This window comes from Balaenoptera ricei, chromosome 15 (assembly GCF_028023285.1).
Source record: "Balaenoptera ricei isolate mBalRic1 chromosome 15, mBalRic1.hap2, whole genome shotgun sequence".
NCBI lineage: Eukaryota > Metazoa > Chordata > Mammalia > Artiodactyla > Balaenopteridae > Balaenoptera > Balaenoptera ricei.
This window is the reverse complement of record NC_082653.1, coordinates 14,794,453-14,816,206: the sequence shown is the minus strand read 5'-3', so window position 1 is coordinate 14,816,206 and position 21,754 is coordinate 14,794,453. Positions and strand designations below refer to the sequence as shown.

Here is a 21,754-nt window from a genome sequence, read left to right as displayed (position 1 = left end):
ATCGAACATGCTGTTCTGCTGTTCTATCTGCCTGGAACACCCTCCCGCCTCCCTCCCAGTCTAGCTCTTACTCATCCTTCAGTTCTCAGCTGACACGTCACTTCCTCTGGGAAGCCTTCCGTGACCTCCCAGGCTGGGCTGAATGCTTCTCCTGTGTTACCACAGCTCTTCTTTCATATTCTACCGCGGACCTGATCACTCTGGGTTGGAAATTCCTGGCTGCTGGTTTATCTCCCCTCCCTTTGGGTTCCCCAAGGGCTAGGATGGTGTCTTATTCTGTGTTTTACTCCCCCACGCCCATGCCCACACTGGCACACAGGAGACATCCAGTAAATACTCGTTGCCTGAAGATGAATGAGGGACATAGGAGATGCCCAAGGGGGTCACTCTTCCAAGAGGTGGAGTATCCTTAGGGCCCCAGCTGCAGTGTTCTCTGCCTTCCCCCCTAGGAAAGAGCATGCTCCCACCCCCAAACACCAGGATGGGCTAGTTATGGTCAAGGAGGGGACGCTGGAGAGTCTAGGGTGCCCTGATGAATGAAGTAGGACCCCCAAGAGCAAGGGAGCACCTCCACGTTCATTAAACACCCCGTACGAGCCAGGGAGTGCGCTAGGCTCTTCGTACGCGCTGTCAACTCAAATTCTGCAAGGGAGGCAGTATTAGCTCCAGTTTTCCATTGTGCAGAGAGTTAAAGTGGCCTCTCAGCTGGACGTCCAGGTATGTGGGCGACAACCAGCTGGTGCCAGGCCCCTGACTCCTCTGCCTTCTCAGGTGATGGCAACCCCAAGGAGAGCAGCCCCTTCATCAACAGCACCGACACAGAGAAGGGGAAGGAGTATGATGGCAAGAACATGGCCCTGTTTGAGGTGGGTTCCTAGGGGAGTTGGGCCTCCAGCCACAGTTCACCTCCCCCTTCGTCAGCCACTCCCTCCCTCCTTCCCTGGGGAGCAGTCCCCTCCTCTCCATCTCTCCCTCAGGTCCACCTGCTTCCTGGAACCTCCCTGCCATTTCTTTTCCTCCCCTTTTCCCCTGCTATCCCCCTTCTTACTCTAACCCCCTCTCTCCCTGTTCTCCTTGCCTGTTCCCCCTCCTTGCTCATCTCATCCCAGCCTCAACGGTTTGCCCTCCTGGTCCCCATCTCTCTCGGCCTCCTACCATCTAGCTCACCCCCCACCCCCAGGCCCTAGCCTCCCAACACTGACAACCTCCCTCCCCAGGAGGAGATGGACACCAGCCCCATGGTGTCCTCCCTGCTTAGTGGCCTGGCCAACTACACCAACCTGCCCCAGGGAAGTAGGGAGCATGAAGAGGCAGAAAACAATGAGGGTGGAAAAAAGAAGCCGGTGCAGGTGAGGACCTTGGGGAAGAAGGGCTGAGGGAGGAAGGAGGGTGGGAGGGGAGAGAGGGTGGGGGAGGAAAAATGGATTCAGATGAAGGGATGGATGATGGAGACAGAGGGGGGATGGGAGGCGGACGCTGAGGGAGGGGAAGGGATGGCAGGTGAGGGATAGAGATGGAGGGGAGAGGGAGGGGTGGCTTGAAGGATAGGTGATGGAGGCCTGAAGGGAGGAGGGAAGCGAGATGAGAATCAGAGGGAAGAGGGATGAAGGGATGGGGATGGAGAGAAGAGGAAAGTGGGGGATGGAGGGACCGGGGTAGGAGGAGTGGGCCTGGGGTGTTGGTAGTGATTGGGGGGGGCTGCAGAAACTGACGCTGGCCTCCTTGGCAGGCCCCCCGCATGGGTACCTTCATGGGCGTGTACCTACCGTGCCTGCAGAACATCTTTGGTGTCATCCTCTTCTTGCGACTCACTTGGGTGGTGGGCATTGCAGGCATCATGGAGTCCTTCTGCATGGTCTTCATCTGCTGCTCCTGTGTGAGTGACACCCTCCCCTCTCCTGATCCCTGACAGCTGGGGCTGAGCAGGGACCTGGGGGTGGGAGGGGGAGGGGGGGGAAGCATGAGACCTGATCTTTTTATAGGAACCACTGCGTGTAATCTTTGAGAGTAAATTAGGTCTGACTGGTCCTTCCAGCATCTCACAGGCTAGTGCCTGATGGCTATTAACAGGTTTCACCTGGCTGTGTGTGTGCGCGCTTGTGTGTAATTACACAGGTACCGCAGACTCATTGATGAAAAAGATAGGTGTACACTAATAAATAAAATTCACCTACAGTCTCACAGTAGTTAACATTTTGGTAGGTCTTGACTCACAAAAAATGGGATTACGGGTCCCAAACAGCTTTGTAACTAAATTATTCCCATCCTCTCTAAAAAATCACATGTTCACTAAACACCTACTTCTCATGACATTTACGTTTCCTCACACGTGACCCTTGAGCCCCCTCTGCGTGTGAGTAGCCAGTGTTGAAGCTAGTACACCTGCCTATTTAATAAATGAAGAAACTGAGGCTTAGAGAACTGAAGTGACTTGTCTCCGGTCAGACAGCTGGTCAGAAGCCAAGCTGGGGTTTCCAGAGCTCTCTGATGCTATAGCTTGCGTCTCTTTCATGTGCTTGGTGAAGAAGGGGTTTTCTGGACAAGAAGGACTTGGCAGGAGTAGGAGTTGGAACAGGACCGAGGACAAGCTCGGTGGAAGAGGACTTGTGGGTCTGGCGGGTGTTTATGGGGTAGAAGGTTTGGCCCCCACCCTACTCGCCACTCTGACGATCTCTCTCCTCACAGACGATGCTCACGGCCATTTCCATGAGTGCAATTGCAACCAATGGTGTTGTGCCTGGTATGTGAGTGGGGCTTCTTGGAGGGGAAGGCGCCTGGATGGTTGGGAGGGAGGCCTGAGTAGTTGGAAGGAGGGACAGTGTCCTGGGCTTTGGGTGCCATCAGGACCCCAGAGAGGCAATACTGCAGATTCGGGCGCTGGGTTACGGTGTTTTCGTGGGACAGATGGGGGCAGCCGTGTGAAGGGGAGGGGACGGAGGTGTTGATGGTGTTGAATGGGGGCAATGCAAGATCTCCTCCCTTTGCCTGAGACTCTCCTCTCCATCATCCTATTTTCTGAGCCATGACCTCCTTAGAGGGGTAATTAGCAACATGGGAATTAGTGCTATAAAAGCCACTCAGAGTGTCTGGCTGGGTCTCCCTTCAGTCCTAGGGCTACAGCTTGTAAGGCTTGGGAGGCCCAGAGCAACACCCTTCCCACCACTGTCTCTGATCCTCCCTCATCCCCTACGGCAGCCCAGTGCCCCTCGAACCTCTTGCTGATACTGGGTTCTTTCTGCAGCTGGCGGCTCCTACTACATGATTTCCAGGTCTCTGGGTCCAGAGTTTGGGGGCGCTGTGGGCCTCTGCTTCTACCTGGGCACTACGTTTGCTGGGGCCATGTACATCCTGGGCACCATCGAAATCCTGCTGGTGAGAGGGGCCGAGGAGGAGGTGTGGGCCCCAGGCTGTCAGTCAGTTAACTGATGCTCCCTGGACGCCTCCTGTAGGCCGGGTCACTAAGTAAGGCCAAGGGAAAATCAGACATGGTTCTGTCTTGAAAGAGTTCACAATCTAGCTGGGGAGACAGGATACACTAATTATGTAACATGAACAGCTGTCGTTTATCAGGCACCCACTGTGCTCTCAGCAGAGTTCCAAGTGCTTTACAGTCATTAGCTTGAATCCTCATGAGGTTTAAGTATTATTATGCCCATTTTACAAATGATAAGCTCAGAGAGGTGAAATGACTTGCTCAAGGTCACTCAGCTACCAAGTGGCAGAGGTGGGTTGGGAAGAGTAAAATCATGAAATAAGAAATAATAAGTCATGTCACACAAGGATTGCCTACTGTGTGCCAGGGACAGTGCTAAGCGCTCTGTGAATGTTAGTGGTAGAGGGCTGATGGCTAGCGGATTGCAGAGGAGAAGAAGAGGGAGCTGAGAAAGAGATCTGTTAGAAGCAGTGACTGATGAGAAGTCAGGTCCCTGGGCAGTGTTCGAAGTGGATGGCTGCTGACTTTGGTCTCAGTTCTTCCTGCCCCTGCAGGAGGAGGTGAGGTGGGAGCTGAAGAGGGTTCCTTGGTATATAGAAAGTGGGGCTGACCTTTATTTCCCAAACCCCTACTCTACCCAGGCCCCGTGGCCTTCAATGTATCATTTTATTTTATCCTCACGACCCTTGCATTAGTTAGAAGATGTCCCCATTTTATGGATGAGGAAAGCAAGGCTCAGAGAGTTTAAGGGATGTATGGAAGGGATATGAACCTGTATCTTTCTGACCCTGAAGCCCATGATTGTCCACCCAACCACTCGGCTTCAGAGAACTAGAACTAATAGATGTTGCAGCTTCTGCTTTTGGGATGGAATGGAGGAGTCCAGGGGCAGGAGGATAGATGGGGAATAAAGGACCCAAAAAGCCAAATTATGAGAGAATAATAATAGACCTCTATGGCTTTTACAAAATCAAAAAACTATTATAAAAGCAATTCTACCCATTGCATAAAATTGGAAAAAAATCAAAGAATGTAAAAAAGGAAATAACAATCTCCTAAAGCAAATCATCATTATCATTTTGGTGTATCCTTCTAGTTTTTGTTTTTCTTTGGGATATTGTATTCTGTCTTTAGAAAATATAACTCTATATATTTCTCTAATAATGCAAAACTCTCTTTGCAAATATCACAAGTGAAAATAACTTTTGTAAGAATATAAATATATTAATATTTAGTATAGAAATTATGGAAAATACAGATGTGCAAAAAGAATAAAGATTATTCACATTTTTACCATTCAGGGGAAACGACTGTTAACATTTTGATGTATCTACACACAGACAGACATATATACACATATGTGTGTATATAGTCACATGTAAGTACACATATATATTTACAAAAATGAGATAAGACACATTCTTTTAAAAAATTGATTGTTTTTACCTAATATAACATGGATAGCTTTTTGAGTCAGTTCATATAAATCTATGTTGTCCTTTTTAACAGCTACATAGTCTATTCGGAAATATCATGATTTATGTACCCAGTCCTCTAGGGATGAATTTCTAATTTATATCTGCCTTTCTTACTGAAATAATAAAAACAGTAAACAATCATTAAGAACTATACTTGATAACAAAATAATAGAACTTAATAATTGCTCCCAACATCTTTGCAATACAATCTTTTAATGACTGTATAATAGTCCTTGCAGGATAGACCATGCTTTCCTTAACTATTCCCCTATCATTGGATGTCATTTCCAGTCTTGTACTACTGTAAATACGCTGTGATGAGTATCTTTTCTTCAAAGCCCTGCCTGCACCTCAGGTTATTTCCCTGGGGTGATTCTTAGTTGGTTCTCACTGGGTTACTTACCTGACCTCCTCACCCCTTTCCCACAGGCTTACCTCTTCCCAGCTATGGCCATTTTTAAGGCAGAAGATGCCAGCGGGGAGGCAGCAGCCCTGCTGAACAATATGCGTGTGTATGGCACCTGTGTGCTCACCTGCATGGCCACCGTGGTATTCGTGGGCGTCAAGTATGTCAACAAGTTTGCCCTTGTCTTCCTGGGTTGTGTCATCCTCTCCATCCTGGCCATCTATGCCGGGGTCATCAAATCTGCCTTTGACCCACCCAACTTCCCGTAAGTGCTGCTGCCCTGAGCCTCAGGCATCCTCCTCCTCCTCCCCGGACTGGTTTCAGGGGCTTCACACTAGTCTCTGCCAACCCCCCTGCCCCCATCCCTCAGAATCAGAGTGGTTGTGGATTTACAATAAACTCCCTTGGGGGGGGGGAAAACCTCTCCTGGTTTAAGGGAAATCTCTTTAGGATGGGATAACATTTTTTGGAGGTGTGCACAGTTTTCCTTGTGAGGGTCAATGGCTTGCTGGTGAGGTGGACTTAGGAAGAGCCAGGTGGAACAATTTCTAAAGGGAAGACCGGTCTGTGTTAGGGAACCTTTCTTGGGTGGAGACAACCTTCTGGAATGGGACAACCTCTTAGTATTAAACATCTTCTCTATCATGGGAAAGGACATAGAAGAGAGGGTCTAGGGGCTCAGATCCCTGTTGGTTCTGCCTCTCTCCCTAGGGCACATTACCCTACATCTCACTGCCCAGAAGAACGGCACACGGAGACTGCTGTCCACGATGCTGAAACAGCATTGCCCGAAAGCAGTGGTTCTCTGCCGTGGCTGCGTATTAGAATCACTTGGGGGGAGGGAATTCCCTGGCGGTCCAGGGATTAGGACTCGGCGCTTTCACTGCCAGGGCCTGGGGGAAAGAAAAGAATCACTTGTGGGGAGCTTTGAAAAAACACAGATCCTGGGCTCCATCCCAATTAAAATTAGAATCTCTGGATATGGGGCCCTGGCATCTATGTTCTTCGTGCTCCCATGGCGGTTCTACTGTGAAACCAGGGCAAAGTTACGTCCCTCACCACCTTCCTGCCTTGTTTCTCTCCCTAGGATCTGCCTCCTGGGGAACCGCACACTGTCTCGCCATGGCTTTGATGTCTGTGCCAAGCTGGCTTGGGAAGGAAATGAGACAGTGACCACACGGCTCTGGGGCCTCTTCTGCTCCTCCCGATTCCTCAACGCCACCTGTGATGAGTACTTCACCCGAAACAATGTCACGGAGATCCAGGGCATTCCTGGCGCTGCCAGTGGCCTCATCAAAGGTCTGAGGGAGGGAAGAGGTCTGGTGTCCAGGGGATGCTGCAGGGATTGTGGCTTAAACAGGATTAAGGGACTCCTTGGGATTCAGTTAAATTCGATCAGTTTTAATTGAGCACCTACTCTGGGCCATGTTCTATCCTTGGGATCACGGAGAGGTGGAGACGAAAGGGAGCCTTCGTGTACCTTACCACCTAGTGGGAAAGAAAGTCATCAGCTTAACAAGTATTCACTAAGTACCTGCTAACTGCCTAGCACTGCATTGATCACCAGGAACGCAACATAAGTGACAGTTCTTGGCCTCAAGGAGTCTAATAGCAGAGACAGATGTAATAGCAAATAAATTAGGACATGTGTAGGTGTGCATTCAATGAACAGAGACCTCCCAAGGGAGGGAGTGGTCATGTGTATAAGGTGGTGAGACAAGGCTTCCTGGACTCATCTGAGAAGGGTTTTGAAGGACAAATAAGAGATTTTCAGTTATACAAAGGGAATAAGGGAATTACAGGCAGAAGAACAGCTTGCCTAAAAGCATGCAGACACAGAAGAGCATATTGTGTCCTTCCAACCACAGGCAATTTGGTATGACTGGGGCATAAAGTACAAAGGAAGGAAGGGCAATCAAGAAATGATGTTGGAGAGGCTGGCGTGAGCCTGACTGTGGTCAGCCCTGGAAGCCATGTTGAAGAGTTTGGACAGTGTTCTGAGGGCAATGAACAGCCACCAAAGGGTCTGAGTAAGGGATGGACGGGGTCAGCTTGTTGTTTGTGAAGGTTCACTCTGGCTGCTAACGTGGATGGGCTAAAAGCAGAGACGGAACCGAGTCAGGGAGTCTAGGAGGAGGCTGATGCTGAGTCCAGGTGAGAGATGGTGGTTTTCTTACCTGGAGTGATGGAGTGACAGCGGTGGGAATGGCACAGTGGCTCTCCGCCAGGGCTGTTTTGCCCCCCAGGAGACACGTGGCAACGTCTGGAGACATTTTGGGTTATCACAACTGAAGGGTTATTACTGGCATCTGGTGGCTGAGGCCAGGAATGTTGCTACACACCCTACAATGCTACAGGACAGCCCTCCACACAAGAATTGCCTGTTCTCATCACAATTATCACTAAATTTGACATTTAGTGCAGAAGTGGAGGAACCCTGGAAAGGAGAGAAGGGGCGTATTTGAGAAATATTTAGGAGGAATAAGGGACAGGAGTTGGAGATGGTTTTGAAATGGAGATGGGGAAAGGGAGCAGTTGAGGGCAATGTCAAGCTGTCTGAGTTGATGGTAGAGCCATTTACCAAAATAAGGGATATAGGAAAGGAGCCATTTGGAGTGAGTGGGTGGTGAGATCAGTTTGGGACACACTGAATCAGCCTGAGTTGTGTGTATCTATGTCCCCCAGTAGATTGGACCACTTGAGGGCAAGGACTAGATCTGATTCATGTGCAAAGCCCCTGCACATGACCTGGCCCAAAGCGGGAGCTTAGGAAATGTTGGTGGAAATAAGGCCCAGGGGGAGTGAGAGGTGGTTGACCTTGACCCTTCTTTCTGCCCACCCCACCTCCTGGCCCCAGAGCTCTGGCACCCTGACGTCTGGTCTTCTCCTTGAGCATCCTGTCTCTCCCACAGAGAACCTCTGGAGCTCCTACCTGACCAAGGGGGTGATTGTGGAAAGGCGTGGGATGCCCTCGGTGGGCCTGGCAGATGGTACCCCTGTCGACATGGACCATCCCTATGTCTTCAGCGATATGACCTCCTACTTCACCCTGCTGGTTGGCATCTACTTCCCCTCAGTCACAGGTGAAGGGGAGCTCAGAAAGGGAGGACTCTGGCTGGGAGTGGATGGGTAGGGAGAGAGTCAGTCATGATGTGGGGAGTTTCTGAGTCCAACAGCCCCATTACATAGGCAGGAGCCAACAATTCAGTTCCCACTGGACAGACAGGTGAGGGAATTAAGGCCCGGAGAAGCCAAGTAACACGCCCAAGTTCTCATAGGAGTCAGTGGACCAGGACTAGGTCCCCGGCTTCCTGACTCTGAGGCTGATGTCCTTTCTTCTCAGTCTGTCTGGTCTCCTGTGGCTCCTGTCCTAGCTGCTCCTCTGTTCACAGGGATCATGGCTGGTTCTAACCGCTCTGGGGACCTGCGGGATGCCCAGAAGTCAATTCCCACTGGCACCATCCTGGCCATCGCCACCACCTCCGCTGTCTGTATCCTTCACTGCTGGGCTGGGACCACCGTGGGTGGGGAGGGCTAGACGGACGGCTTCTGAAGCTTCACCTGGCTGGCTCAGGAGGGGTGGGGAGGAAGGGGAGCGCCACCCTGGGGATTCTCCTTCATCCTCTGCTGCAGACATCAGCTCCGTTGTTCTGTTTGGGGCCTGCATCGAGGGGGTCGTCCTTCGGGACAAGTAAGTAAGGGGATCAGGGAGGATACTGTTCTGGGGGGGGGGGGGTGGGCGTGGAGGGCCGGGTTCTGGGAAACAAGCCTGGCGGGGGAGTTGAAACCTGGGCAAGGGGCCTTGTGGGAGGGAGGCCACAGGGCTTGCTTGTCAACTCACTTTCTTATAATTCACCTTTCTCTTGTCACTCCAACTCAAGAAGCATGAGTGGTGTCTGATTTCCTTTAAGATAATGATACTTTCCTTTCCTTTTTCTTTAAAATCTACTAATTCATTTACTATTTCCTGGATGTCTATGTGTTCCTTACTGTCCATGGTTCTGGGGGCAGGGATAAATAACAAAGATAAATAACTAATGATTTGTGTTCTGAAGGAGCTCTTTGGAGCTGGTCACCATACTTGTCAACAGACTTGAAATGCCGAGCAGTAGGGGTGGCGATAGAGCAAAGCCTGGGGGTTATGGAGGCTGCGATCCAGTCCCAGAGGGTCGGGGAAGAGGAGATGCTGAGGAAGTGCCTTATACACGCTTTCTCATGTCTCCTTCCCACTTTACATGCTGAGTGGTATAGAGACTACCTAGGAAAGTAGGAGGGGGAAGGGCGCTCCAGGCAGCGGGAACAGCATGGACAAAGGTAGAGGAGACCAAGAGCCGTGTGTGTGTGCACGCGCAGGCAGGGGTACCAGTAGCTGTAAGCATTCAGAGCTTCTGGAGCACACACCTCTGGAGGGTGTGTGCATACACAACCAGCGGGGTGAAACAGGAGGTCCTGTCACAGAAGTCAGTTTTTCGAGGCGCCATTCTGGCTTCCAGGAAGTGGGGACATGAGGCTGGAGACCTAGGCTAGGGCCAGTCCTGGAGGCCTGGGTTTTGGCACCAGGAAACTGGAGCTTTATTTTATAAAAAATGGGGGAAACCCTGAAGGATTTTAAGTAGGGAGGTGACCTGGCCAAATGGGCAATTTGCATATGTTACACCTATTAGCTTTTAGGGCAACTTAACCTCCATTTATCTCATTTCATTTCATCGTAGACCTCCCACAAGATTGCAAGGGATTCGGCAGGTCATTCAGGATAATCTTTCATCTGCTTCTTGAAGTCCTTCAGCAACGGCCCATTTGAGTGCACCTTTGCTTGCACGCTGCAGGGACAGGGCTCTCCCTACCTACTGAGGCAGCATCTTCCATTTGAAGACAGTGTCATTGTTAGAAAATGCTTTTCTTGATCCTCACACCACGTACCATCACTACATGATGAGGCCAGAACCCCCATTTTTCAGATGGAGACACTGAGGTTCTAATAGTTTGAGATATCTGCCCAGGATGACATAGTAGTACACAATTGACCTCGTACTAGAATCACTATTGGGGGGAGGGGTGAGATAAGGGTATTAGTACCACGTATCAGGCACCATGCCAAGTATTTTACATATTGTATCTCCTTATTCCTCCCACCAATTGTATGAGATAGGTTTATAATGATCCTCACTTTACAGCTGAAGAAACTGAGGCACAGAGAGGTTGAATGTCTTGCCCAAGGTCACACAGACAGAAAGTGCCCAGCTCATCAGGGGCTTTGTCTGTCCCTTCTCCCCTGCACAGCCTAGCCTCATAGTGGACACACAGTTGGTCCCGCAGTCTGTGTGGGAGCCCTTGGAAATCCAGGTGGCGGTGCTCACCCAGCATCTCTTGTCCCTTTGCTGCTTCATTCCAGGTTTGGCGAAGCTGTGAATGGCAACCTGGTGGTGGGCACCCTGGCTTGGCCGTCCCCCTGGGTTATTGTCATCGGATCCTTCTTCTCCACCTGCGGGGCTGGGCTGCAGAGCCTCACGGGGGCTCCACGCCTGCTGCAGGCCATCTCCCGCGATGGCATAGTGCCCTTCCTGCAGGTCAGCGGCAGGGGCAGGGTGTGGGGACAACAGTCCACCCCCTACACCAGCCAGCCAGGCCCCTGCCCAGGGCGGCTACGCAGGGAGCAGGGGCCATGGCAAACCTTGACCTGCCTTCTGGGCCCTGCTGCTCTGTGCTGCCACTAAGAAGAACGGGTGTGCCTTTGGGCCCAACATCAGGGCCATCTCTTTGGGCAGGGTTGTCTGCTCTTAGGGGAAAAATGAATGGTCCTCCTTTGGCCTCGTGACTGGGCGGGGACTCAGGGAGGCAGCCAAAGGGCAAGTAAGAGAAGTGTTCTCTCTGTGGTACTTAAAAAAAAAAAGATTTATGGTGAGCTCAGTCATGGCTGCTTGCTGGCCCCCTGTAGCTCCTCTTCCATCTGTCCCCTCCTTTTCCCCTTCAGGGATCATTTGAACTGCACTGCACTGGGGTACCAATGTCAGAGTGGGCAAGATACAGCAAAAACCTGGTATCCCCTTGGGTGCATTTAAAGGATGAGAAATACAGCATCCTCTCCCTGCCTCTGCCGTACTGGTCTCCAAGACTGGAAGAGAGAGACAAGAAGTCCTTAAGGTCTCAGGCCCCTGTGATGGTTGCTCTGTCCTCAGGTTTTCGGCCACGGCAAAGCCAACGGAGAGCCAACGTGGGCCTTGCTCCTCACCGCCTGCATCTGCGAGATTGGCATCCTCATTGCATCCCTGGACGAGGTCGCCCCCATCCTCTCTATGTGCGTGCTGGCCTCTTGCCCTCCCCATCAGCTCTGGGGGTCTCTCTACCTGGATCCTTCAGCTGTGACCCTGGACAGCCCACCCAAACACTTTATCAACCCCACTGTCGTAGAAACCTGTCCTTTGTTATACAGAGATTCATCCCCACATGCATCAGGGCGTGTTGTAAGGGGATTTGGCCTTTGAACCTCTTCCTAAGCCCCAGAACATGACTCGGCCTTCTCCCCAGTTTCTTTCTCCCTTTCCTTTCTCTCCCTGTGCTTCTGTCTCTGTCTCCCCTTGCATCTCTGTCTCTCCTGGGACCTTTCTGTGTTCTAGGTTCTTTCTGATGTGCTACATGTTTGTGAACCTGGCCTGTGCGGTACAGACACTGCTGAGGACGCCCAACTGGCGGCCACGCTTTCGCTATTACCACTGGTGGGTGCCCGTTCCCCCTCCCTGCCCCAGAGGACCGTCCTCTCATCTCCCCCTCACCCCAGCCCATCCCCTCCAGGTCTAAGGATCCCAAACTCCACTTTTCACAACTAGCATGAGAAAAGTCCTGGAGAAGGTCTCCTTATAATCACAAGTAATAACATAACACTGTATAAACAGTCTCAGCTAGAATCCCTCTCCTGTCAATAGTGTGCAACACCTTCCAGTCTTGACAAGGAAACCTCAGTTTCCTCAGCTGTGAAATGGGACAATAACTGCACCTACCTCATAGGCCCTTGTAAGCATTACACTGCTTGGTGCACGGAAGATGCTCCTTATTGGGGCTGGACTTCTGATCATTTTCCTTGATGGCTCTTTATCTTCACAATAGGCCTGTGGGGCAGACAGGGCAGGAAAGATCATGCTTGTTCTACCAAAAGGAAACGGAGGCTCCAATAGCAAAAGGTGGCCTAAGGCCACCCAGCAAGACTATGGCACACCTGGCCCAGAACCCAGGCTGCCTGCCTCCCATCTCAGTGCTACTGCTGTGCTAGTCACCTCTTCCCTGGGGTCACATTCCTCCTGGGAGATCTTGCCTCCAACTTTCCCCAGAGACTCCTGCCTCAGAACCTCCCTGGCAGGGTGGTGTGGCAGGGCGGTCTGGCAGGGTCTAAGGCACTGGGACAGGGCAGTGTGGTGACTTAGGAGTTGGGTGGGGCAAGGGGAGGTACCCTGTCTGTGGCTGCTCATTCATCCAGAAGGCCCCATGTCCCCGTGGTGCTCATGGAGATGATGGTGTGATTTCCCCTAGACCTGGCTGTAGCCTCCCAGGTCTTGCCCATGCCCCGCCCCATCTAACTCTTGCTGTCTGAGCCCGGGCACCAGTGACAGCCCCACCAGGGCTCAGAGGCCGGCTCTCCCTCCCCCTGTCCAGGACACTCTCGTTCCTGGGCATGAGCCTCTGCCTGGCCCTCATGTTCATCTGCTCCTGGTATTATGCCTTGGTGGCCATGCTCATTGCGGGGCTCATCTACAAGTATATCGAGTACCGTGGGTAAGCGCGGGGAAGTGGGGAGGGCTGGGTGAGACTCAGGGATGGGAGGAGGGGAGGAGGGGAGAGAGAGGGGTGATGAGTGCTCGGTGGTGGGGCGGTAGGGGGGATGAGGCAGGAAGTGGGAGAAGATGGCACTAGAGTGGTGGGCAAAGGGTGATGGGGTGGGATGGGGAGATACGGAACAGGAGCAGAGGGAGGGGCTGAAGCTCTGAGAAATGGAGGTGGCAGGAGCGACCTCCTTTCTGAGCCTGAGATAGACGGCTCTGCGCTGGGGTGGCCACTTCAGGGTGGACGGCTCTCCCTGACACTCCTTGGCTTTCTGCCTCTTGTGATCCCCCTTCCCGGCCCCAGGGCGGAGAAGGAGTGGGGCGATGGGATCCGAGGCCTGTCTCTCAGTGCTGCTCGCTACGCCCTGTTACGCCTAGAGGAAGGGCCCCCGCACACCAAGAACTGGAGGTCAGTGGTGGAGGCACAAGCGTGAGGGCTCAGCGGGGGGAGAGGCAGGGAGCAGGGCCTAACCCACCCCGCTTGCTTCGTTTTGCTGTTGCTGAGTGTTCAGCCTTGTCTGAACCCTTCCCACCTATAACACCGAGGCTGACCTGAGTTCCAGACATTTGTTCTCCAAAACCCCACCCGCCATGCCAGTCTCCTGACCATCTACCCATCCATCCATTCATTCCATCATGCGTTAGAAAAAATATATGAACGCGTGATCTATGCCCTGCCCACTTCCTGTCTCTGGGGATGTAGTGAGCTCCCAGTTCCGTGGACAAGGCATGCGCACAGACAGGTAAACGTAGTATCATGTAGCATTTGCTCTGGGAGAGGTGAATCATCCACTTTGAGAGTTATAGGGCCTCTTAGAAATCTCTAGATTAATAACGATCTCCATTTTATTCACGTGACAGTCAGGGCCTAGAGAAGGTCTCAGGGGTCATGGAAGGCAGAACTGGACCCAGAATCTTGACCTCCTGCCTCTCAGCCCAGAGTGCTTTCTAACTGATTGCTCTGCAAGGCCAATCCCTCCTTCTTCTCCCTCAGGTTCATTTTGCTAAGACTAAGGCCTGGAACTCTGAACTATGCCTAGGACATCGTTGGCTTGTCCTTGCTGATGTCTACTAAACTGGGCTTCCAGAGACTGGGGCTTTGCATAATTTGTCTGTGAATCCTCAAATGCTTAGCACAGGGTCTAGCCCAGAGTAGGTGTTTAGAGAATGCTATTCAATTGATGGGTGGCCGGCTGGCTGCAGTGGCTAAATGAATAAGGAAATGGACAAATAAACCAATGGGTAGATGGCTGAATGTGTATATGTATGGGAGGGTGGTTGGGTGAATAGGTGAATGTGTGAATGGATGGTGGTAGACGGATGTGTAGGTAAATTAACATGGATATGAGTGTATAACTGAAGGATAAAATGGGTGGGGGGGGTGGATGGATACATGGGTGAGTGAGGTAGATGGAGAGATGGATGGGTGGGTAGATGGATAGATGTGTGGGAGATGGTTGGATGGGTTGATACTCAAGGAAATGGATGGATGGATGTGTAGGTGGATGGGTGGGTGGTGGGTGTACAGGTGGATAGGAATATGGAGGTCGGGTGGTTAGTGAACTCACCAGTGTACGGTGTATGGGTGTATGAGTTTATGGTGGTTGGGCAGGTGGTGGACGGATCATGTGACCTTTCCCCCTCTTCAGGCCACAGCTGCTGGTGCTGGTGCGTGTGGACCAAGACCAGAACGTGGTACATCCACAGCTGCTCTCGCTGACCTCCCAGCTCAAGGCAGGGAAGGGCCTGACCATTGTGGGCTCTGTCCTTGAGGGCACCTTTCTGGACAACCATCCCCAGGCCCAGCGGGCGGAGGAGGTAAGTAGAGGCCCTGGCGGGGAGGGCGGAAGGATGCAGCACTCAGGAAGACAGTCCTTGCTCCTTTCCACTTTCCCTCCTACCGCCTTTGCCATCAGCTGGGGCTCAGGCTTTTCTGTCTTCTTCCTTAGAAGAGGAGTCCAAGGGCTCAGCAAGTGAGTTCCTTAGAATCCAACTCGCAGAACCAAAGACGATCGGAGCCGGAAGTGCCCATTTTATGGATAAGGAAACTGAGGCTTAGAGAAGTCAGGTCATTTGTTTAAGGACAGAAAACGGAGACTCACATTAGAACTGCTAGACCCCTACTCCACCTGCCAAAGCATAAATCTTTTAAAGCGTTTTCACATGGGTGGATTCTTTTGGTCCCCACACCAAGTGGAGTCGGCAGGGTGAATATCCCTGTTTGGCCCAGGGAGAAACAGAGGCCCAGAGAGGGAAAGCAGCTTGCTGGAAGTCACAAAGGTGGCTGGAAGCATAGTCAGGATTTGAACCCGGGTCCCTGACTCTGGGTCACCTGCTCTTGTTCCCATCCCCTGGTCCACGTCCACAGAGCAGTGTACACAGCCAGTGTGGGCTGGGGCAGCTGGGCTCTGCATTAAGCGTCATTAACAGGTGTCTGGTGGGTGACAGAGGAAGTGGGTTCTGTCTGCGATTCAGGTCTCTCTCCCCTCGGGGCCATGGCTAGAAGTGGAGAGAGGAAAGGGGGCCTGAGGGAGGTGAGATGAGACGGGGAGGGGCACCCCTAATGGCTTGCGACAGTTGCTGTTTCTGCCTCACTGGGCCGTTCACACTGATCTGTCAGGGCCCAGGGCTGGAGGCCTCCACTGGTCCGTTTAATTTAACATGCAGTGGCTGCAAATGTGCTGTGTACCAGGCACCGGGCTAGGCCCCGGGGGACGTGGAGAGGTAGATGACCAAATCTCAGCCCTCAAGGTGGACACAGGCTGGTGGGGAAGACAGAACATACACAGAAGGCTCTCAAACCCGTCTGAGGTTAGAGTGAATAACTGCAGAGCAATAGAATGTGTTGAGTGTTTAGGATCTCTCAGGCTGTATATACTAAGCTCTACTCACATCACGTTATGTCACCCACCCTCTTCCTGGACGAGGTAGCTGTCACGATGCCCATTTGACTGATGAGAAATCTGAGGCTCATAGAGGGAGGTGATTTGCCCAACGTTGCTCCGCAGTTATTAACTCTAATGTAGCACCTGTCAACCTCAGGTGGGCTTGAGAGCCTTCTGTGTATGTTCTATCTTCCCCACCAGCCTGTGACCAGCTTGCGGGCTGGGGTTTGGTCTTGTGCCTCTCCATCTCCCCTGGGGCCTGGGCCGGTGCACAGTGCATTCTCAGCCACTGCATGCTGAATTAAACAGGTGGGGGCAGAGGTAGAAATAGGAGCCCTTTCCTTTTTTTTTTCTCTTTCTTTTTTATTTTTGGCTGCGTTGGGTCTTCGTTGCTATGCGCGGGCTTTCTCTGGTTGCGGCCAGCAGGGGCTACTCTTCGTTGCGGTGTGTGGGCTTCTCATTGCGGTGGCTTCTCTTGTTGCGGAGCAGGGGCTCTAGGCGCGTGGGCTTCAGTAGTTGTGGCTCACGGGCTCTAGAGCGCAGGCTCAGTAGTCGTGGCGCACGGGCTTAGTTGCTCCGCAGCATGTGGGATCTTCCTGGACCAGGGCTCGAACCCGTGTCCCCTGCATTGGCAGGGGTATTCTTAACCACTGCACCACCAGGGAAGCCCAGGAGCCCTTTCTGTTTGACATCAGAGGCTTGGTTAAGAGTGTGAAGGGGGGCTTCCCTGGTGGCACAGTGGTTAAGAATCCGCCTGCCAATGCAGGGGATACGGGTTCGAGCCCTGGTCTGGGAAGATCCCACATGCCGCGGAGCAACGATACGGGTTCGAGCCCTGGTCTGGGAAGATCCCACATGCCGCGGAGCAACTCAGCCCACGTGCTGCACAACTACTGCAGCCCGCGCACCTAGAGACCGTGCTCCACAACAAGAGAAGTCACCACAATGAGAAGCCCGCACGCCGTGATGAAGAATAGCCCCCGCTCGCCGCAACCAGAGAAAAGCCTGCATGCAGCAACGAAGACCCAAAGCAGCCAAAAATAAATAAATAAAATAAAATAAAATAAATTTATATAAAAAAAAAAAGAGTGTGAAGGATGGAGTCAGACCCCTGGACTTGAACCTCTACAGTAACATCCATTATCTGTATGGCCTGAAGCAAGTCTTAATTTCTCTGAGCCTCAATTTCCTTACTTATAAAGTGAGAGTAATAAGAACACTTCCCTCATCGTGCAGATTGAATGTGTGTTTTAAATGCTTACTGTCATGCTAACTTTTAAAAACTGTTAAAACCAAATTGTCTGGCTATGCTGAGGGGCCCAGTTTCATTGTGGTTTGGGTGGACGGGTGGTGTCTGAGGAAGGTGATGGTTGAGTTGGGCCAGGCCAGGGTGTCATGGACAACGGGGTCAGCCGGGGAGGGGCTCTGGGTGGTGGGTGAGAGCTTGCAGGGGGACTGTGTGAGCAACGGGAGGGCGGTGGGAAGCGTGGGGTCCCAACATGCAGAGCTCTGACTGAGCAGCAAGGAACGGGGGCCATAGGTGATGGGGCGCCAGAGGCCGATATGATCAGAGCTGAGCTTCAGGAATGGGGGGCTGATGCGGGGGAGAGATGGGGGCTAGGGAGGCTGCAAGAGGCTGGGCAGGACTAGGGAGGCCTGAGGCTGGTCCTTTTCTGAGCCCTCCCCTCCCCGCAGTCCATCCGGCGCCTGATGGAGGCAGAGAAGGTGAAGGGCTTCTGCCAGGTAGTGATCTCCTCCAACCTGCGAGATGGCGTGTCCCACCTGATTCAGTCCGGGGGCCTTGGGGGGCTGCAGCACAACACCGTGCTCGTTGGCTGGCCCCGAAACTGGCGGCAGAAGGAAGATCATCAGACGTGGAGGAACTTCATTGGTAAAGCTGTGTGGGCTCGGGGTGGTAGAGGGCTGGGTGGGGGTGGTTGTCCTTCTTTGGGCCTGGGGACCATTTCCCAGGTGTAACAGGTATGGAGTCGGCATATGCAGGTGATGGCGTTCAAAGCCTCCCATGTGCCAGGCACTGTGCGGGGAGCCCGGGGACTCAGGTGTGGAGGAAACAGTCTTGGCTCCGGCAGGGTTCACAACCCTGGGAGGAAGACAGTGCAGGGAGTGGGAAGAGCTACAGCTTTGAAGTCGCTGAGGCCCGGGTCTACATCTCCCCTCTGGCCCTTCCTCGCTGTGTGACTGTTCACAAGTGCCTCACCCTCTCTGAGCATCAGATGCCTTGGTAGTTGTGGGTACTAAGTAACACAATAACTAACACTTACAGACTGTGTTCTGTGTGCCAGACAAGTGGAGGCTTTCTCTCATTCTCTCAGCAGGCCTGTGAGGGCTAGGCATTGCTGTCTCCATTTTATTGGTGTGAAACTGAGGCATGGAGAGATTAAGGTCACGCAGCTGGTAAACCCTGAGGCGGCTTTATCGGTAGATCCTAGTTAGAAGGTGGTTGGGAGGATTAAGTGAGCCCTGCATGGTCGAGTTCTTAATCAGAAAGGGCAGGTGTTGTTATCACCACTTGAACGGTGGGGAAACGGAGGCCCAGACAGGCTTCCCCAAATTCAAACAAGCGACGAGGCCCAGGTAGATGGGGGTTTTCTGACTCCTCAGCCCAAGGCCAAAGTGGGATGGGGTGGGGGTGGGGTGCTGGGTGCCAGAAGGGGACCAGGGTCACTGTTTTACCGTGTGGCCATCTTTTTGGTCTCCTCCAGAGCTGGTCCGGGAAACAACGGCCGGTCACCTGGCCCTGCTGGTCACCAAGAACGTTTCCATGTTTCCTGGTAACCCGGAGCGCTTCTCGGAGGGCAGCATCGACGTCTGGTGGATTGTGCACGACGGGGGCATGCTCATGCTGCTGCCCTTCCTGCTGCGGCACCACAAGGTGCGCATGCGTGTGCGCGAGTGAGCGTCCGCGTGTTTGTGCGCTCGTGCCCACATCCATGGGCGGGGTTTCTGGGCTCCGGAAGGGGCCAGCCTCCACGTGACCTCCTGGGAAAGGGCTCCAATCCCCTCCTTAATTCTGAGATGCTGGGAACTGAAGGTGTCTCCCCTTGCAGATGTCCTTGAATTATAAAGGAGAGCAATGTTTAACTCAAGCAAGAGATGCTTTAATGAGGGGACCCTCATCTACGCAGAGGCGTTTTTGTAGGGAGTGGCCGCTGAGATAGAGGATTGGGGAGCTGCATGTATGTGTGGGAAGGTGCGTGGGAAGGGTGAGGGACAGGGTCCTGTCTACGTTCTGGCCCTGGGTCTTCGCACTGCGTCTGGGCTGGACCTTTCTGGGTCCCCTTCACCCCTCCAGGTTTGGCGGAAGTGCAAGATGCGAATCTTCACTGTGGCCCAGATGGATGACAATAGCATCCAGATGAAGAAGGATTTGACCACATTTCTGTACCATTTACGTATCACCGCGGAGGTCGAGGTGGTGGAGATGGTGAGTCCCCAGGAGCCACCTCTGACGTTTTGGAGTCCCTTCTGGACTCTTTCCCCTTGGCCCCAGAACCAAATGGGGAACCCCAACTCCCATCAGCTTGTGATGCTGGATCCCTTCCCTGCATCCACTTTTTAGCCTCTCACATATTCACCCGAGAGCCCATCCATCCATCCATCCATACACCCTTCTCTCCTTCATAAGAATAGCCATGTCTAATAATGCTTACTACATGTGAGGCACTGTACTATGCACTTTATATTACTTCTCACAGCAATCAATGAAATCGATACAATTATCAGCATTTCCATTTTACAGATTAGGCAGTTGAGGCACAGAAAGTTTAAGTAATTTGCCCCGAACACACACTAAGTGGCAGGGCCAGGATTCAACCCCAAGCAGACTGGCTCTAGAGTCCATGCTCCTCGCACTTACACTCTACAGCCTCTTGTCTGTCCATTCCTCTCAGCTTATTTATCCATTTACCCATCTCTCTGTGTATTCATTAATCCACCCACATACCCGTTAATGTATTTATTCACTCACTCATCCATTCATCCATGTACATAATTCATTCATCTCTGTGTTCCTTTTTATATTTCTCCCCCCTCTCCATTCACCCAGGTAATTAATTAATCCACTCATTCATTAATTCACCCATTCATTCGCCCAGTCCTGTGCTTGGCTGAGGAGGGAATGAGCTGCATTGCCTTCAAAGAGCATCGCCCTCTGCTTTGTCCTTGCCTCCCACAACTGTTGATTAAACTAGGTCATTGGATAGGGAAATCCTAGGTTGGCAGAAAGAAGGGGGCCTGCCTCCCTCCCCTTGGCCTTGCGCCTAAGCTCAGTGCTCATACTTTCCCCCCTTGCCCCTCCTCCACCCCATCCCCACCCCTGCCTGCCCACAGCATGAGAGCGACATCTCGGCTTACACCTACGAGAAGACGTTGGTGATGGAGCAGCGTTCCCAGATCCTCAAGCAGATGCATTTAACCAAGAATGAGCGGGAGCGGGAGGTGAGGTTGCCCTGGCTGGGCTCAGAGAGTCTCAAGCTGCAGATGTCCTTGAATTATAAAGGAGAGCAATGTTTAACTCAAGCGAGAGATGCTTTAATGAGGGGACCCTCATCTACGCAGAGGCGTTTTTGTAGGGAGTGGCCGCTGAGATAGAGGATTGGGGAGCTGCATGTATGTGTGGGAAGGTGTGCACAGCTCTGGGTGTGCACAGGTTTGGGATGGCCCACTCCTGGCCATTGGCACTGCCACCTTCTGGCACTGGGTTCCCCAGCAGCAAGGGTACACACAGCAGCTGCATCTCTCAAGCCTCCCAGCCAGGATGCAGAGGGGCTTTGGCATGCGTGACAGATCTTCCGCTCACTATGTGACTTCTGGGGCCCAAGGGAGAATAGTGGATGTTAAATATGTATGGATGATGATTTCTCAGGGGCGTGGGCTGCCAGTGTGGGGGACAAGGGATTATGTGATAGACCCTTAGAGAGTCTTAGAGAGTGGGTAACAGATGGATATTTCAGGATGCAGCTGATGATGAGAGTTGGGGGCAAACCTCCTAGGGTGTGGACGGTGGGTTCTCAGGAGTAACGATGATGAGCTCTCATGGGGTATGGCTGTAAGATCTCCCCAGTGTGGGTAATGTGGGACCACTAGCCCTCTGGCATTTGAATGAAAGCCCCACCCCAAGGAATGGGGTCCTTGGGGAAATGAGCTATGGTACCCTGGGGATTGGGGACAGAAGAGATCTTGGAGGTGGGTGACAGTAAAATTGTAAGAAATGGCATGTGCTCTGACCAGTCAGAACTGGCACTGGACCGTAGTGCTAAGGCAGAGCCCAGCTGGGCCAGGTGTTAACCCTTTGGTTGCTGGATAGTGGAGAGGTCAGGGGTACTGGAGAGGGGTTGGAGTGGCCAGGTCAGTGGGGGCAATAGCTATTTGATGTGGAAGCATTGCAATAGTTTAACAACTGGTAGGGGTCCCGAAAGCGCACATCCTGGCTGAACGTCAGCTCTGGGGGTAGCTCTTTGCAGGGCATGGGTAGTGATTTCCAGCAGAGCTGGCACCAACCTGTGTCACTCCCTAGATCCAGAGTATCACAGATGAGTCTCGGGGCTCAATCCGGAGAAAGAATCCAGCCAACACTCGGCTCCGCCTCAACGTCCCAGAAGAGACAGCTGGTGACAGCGAGGAGAAGCCGGAAGAGGAGGTATGCAGCGGGGGTGGTTTGGCTCCAGCCAGTGGGAGCAGGAACTTTGGCCTCCAAAGGAGTCACGTGCTGTCCCTTCTTT

General features: G+C 52.5%; 1 protein-coding gene across 1 annotated transcript in view; it reads left to right on the top strand.

The window, feature by feature from the left end:
- The window catches only part of SLC12A5 (solute carrier family 12 member 5), a 28,697-nt gene that overhangs the window by 4,722 nt on the left and 2,221 nt on the right, over window positions 1-21,754 (top strand). The window contains exons 2-22 of the mRNA XM_059898605.1: window positions 772-866; window positions 1,218-1,349; window positions 1,730-1,876; window positions 2,686-2,740; window positions 3,242-3,372; window positions 5,341-5,582; window positions 6,405-6,616; window positions 8,230-8,400; window positions 8,710-8,808; window positions 8,951-9,008; window positions 10,710-10,884; window positions 11,494-11,612; window positions 11,932-12,030; window positions 12,962-13,081; window positions 13,433-13,537; window positions 14,778-14,946; window positions 17,709-17,904; window positions 18,737-18,906; window positions 19,327-19,458; window positions 20,364-20,471; window positions 21,550-21,672. Coding sequence (XP_059754588.1) covers window positions 772-866; window positions 1,218-1,349; window positions 1,730-1,876; window positions 2,686-2,740; window positions 3,242-3,372; window positions 5,341-5,582; window positions 6,405-6,616; window positions 8,230-8,400; window positions 8,710-8,808; window positions 8,951-9,008; window positions 10,710-10,884; window positions 11,494-11,612; window positions 11,932-12,030; window positions 12,962-13,081; window positions 13,433-13,537; window positions 14,778-14,946; window positions 17,709-17,904; window positions 18,737-18,906; window positions 19,327-19,458; window positions 20,364-20,471; window positions 21,550-21,672 — 2,858 coding nt within the window. The remainder of the gene's footprint in view (window positions 1-771; window positions 867-1,217; window positions 1,350-1,729; window positions 1,877-2,685; window positions 2,741-3,241; window positions 3,373-5,340; window positions 5,583-6,404; window positions 6,617-8,229; window positions 8,401-8,709; window positions 8,809-8,950; window positions 9,009-10,709; window positions 10,885-11,493; window positions 11,613-11,931; window positions 12,031-12,961; window positions 13,082-13,432; window positions 13,538-14,777; window positions 14,947-17,708; window positions 17,905-18,736; window positions 18,907-19,326; window positions 19,459-20,363; window positions 20,472-21,549; window positions 21,673-21,754) is intronic.